We start from the raw sequence: 891 nt of genomic DNA on the forward strand, positions 1-891 counted from the left end.
TATATATGGACACTTAGTCTATGTGTTAATTACTGTTATCCAGAAGTATAACATTTTGAGGTCATAAAAGAAATGTAAACTTTACATTTTAGGGTCTAATTAATACATTAGAAAATAAATAAAAAATTCAGAATGAATACCACAATGGTAAGTGGTAAGAAAGAAACACAACAGCAGAGATGCCACTAGACCAACTTGATGACAAGTATATATATATTGGAGAAGAAATGGTAGGGAAATTATTACCACTTTATGATGTAACCTACTTTAGCTCAATTTCAGTATTTCACCAAATCAACGCAGTTTTGAATAGGGGACTAGGAGGGCTCAACACTTATTGGGCCGATAAATGGGCATAATGATAGGTAACTCCAGGCTTTTCCCAAACGTTTTAGGCTATTAAGAGAGGGTAGAAGGAAGAGAGAGAGAGAGAGAAACAGTGTCGTTTTGAGACAATGAGTAGGAAAATGGGATCGAACGCAGGCAGCTCCGGCGAGAACAGTTCTCCGAATCCATGTAAGTAAAGCTTTCATCTTTTCGCTGTTATTTCTTATATAATAGGTTAAAAATCGAATCTTTTTGGACAAATCTGTACTCTTTTCTATTAGGTTAAAAAAGTCACTAATTTTGTGGTGTTTTGGTGTGTAATTAATGTAGTGAGGAACCCATTTCAGAAAAGTGGGAATCAGGCGGTGTACGAGGTGATTGAGACGAAGAACGCGTGCGTGATGAGAGCTGACTTACCTGGGTGTCTCGAGTCAGACCTCACCTACTGGGTCGACACCGTCGGCGGCAACAACGTCCACTTCTTCGCCGACGAACCAGCCATGCCCGAGTACGAAAGCGCGGGACGCAAGTACGGAGGCTCCATGGTGGTCAACCCAGAGGCGT

The 891-nt window shown here is 40.9% G+C and overlaps 1 protein-coding gene across 1 annotated transcript; it reads left to right on the top strand.

Moving 5' to 3' along the window:
• Nucleotides 1-187: 187 nt before the first annotated feature.
• Nucleotides 188-887, top strand: LOC104774489 (14.7 kDa heat shock protein-like; the record flags this gene model as incomplete). Its single annotated transcript, XM_010499081.2, has 2 exons — nt 188-516; nt 658-887. Coding segments are annotated over exons 1-2 (291 nt in total), but the record flags the coding sequence as incomplete, so codon positions are not given.
• Between the last annotated feature and the right edge of the window lie 4 nt (nt 888-891).

The sequence above is a fragment of the Camelina sativa genome, unplaced genomic scaffold, assembly GCF_000633955.1.
Source record: "Camelina sativa cultivar DH55 unplaced genomic scaffold, Cs unpScaffold03125, whole genome shotgun sequence".
In the NCBI taxonomy this organism is placed as follows: Eukaryota; Viridiplantae; Streptophyta; class Magnoliopsida; order Brassicales; family Brassicaceae; genus Camelina; species Camelina sativa.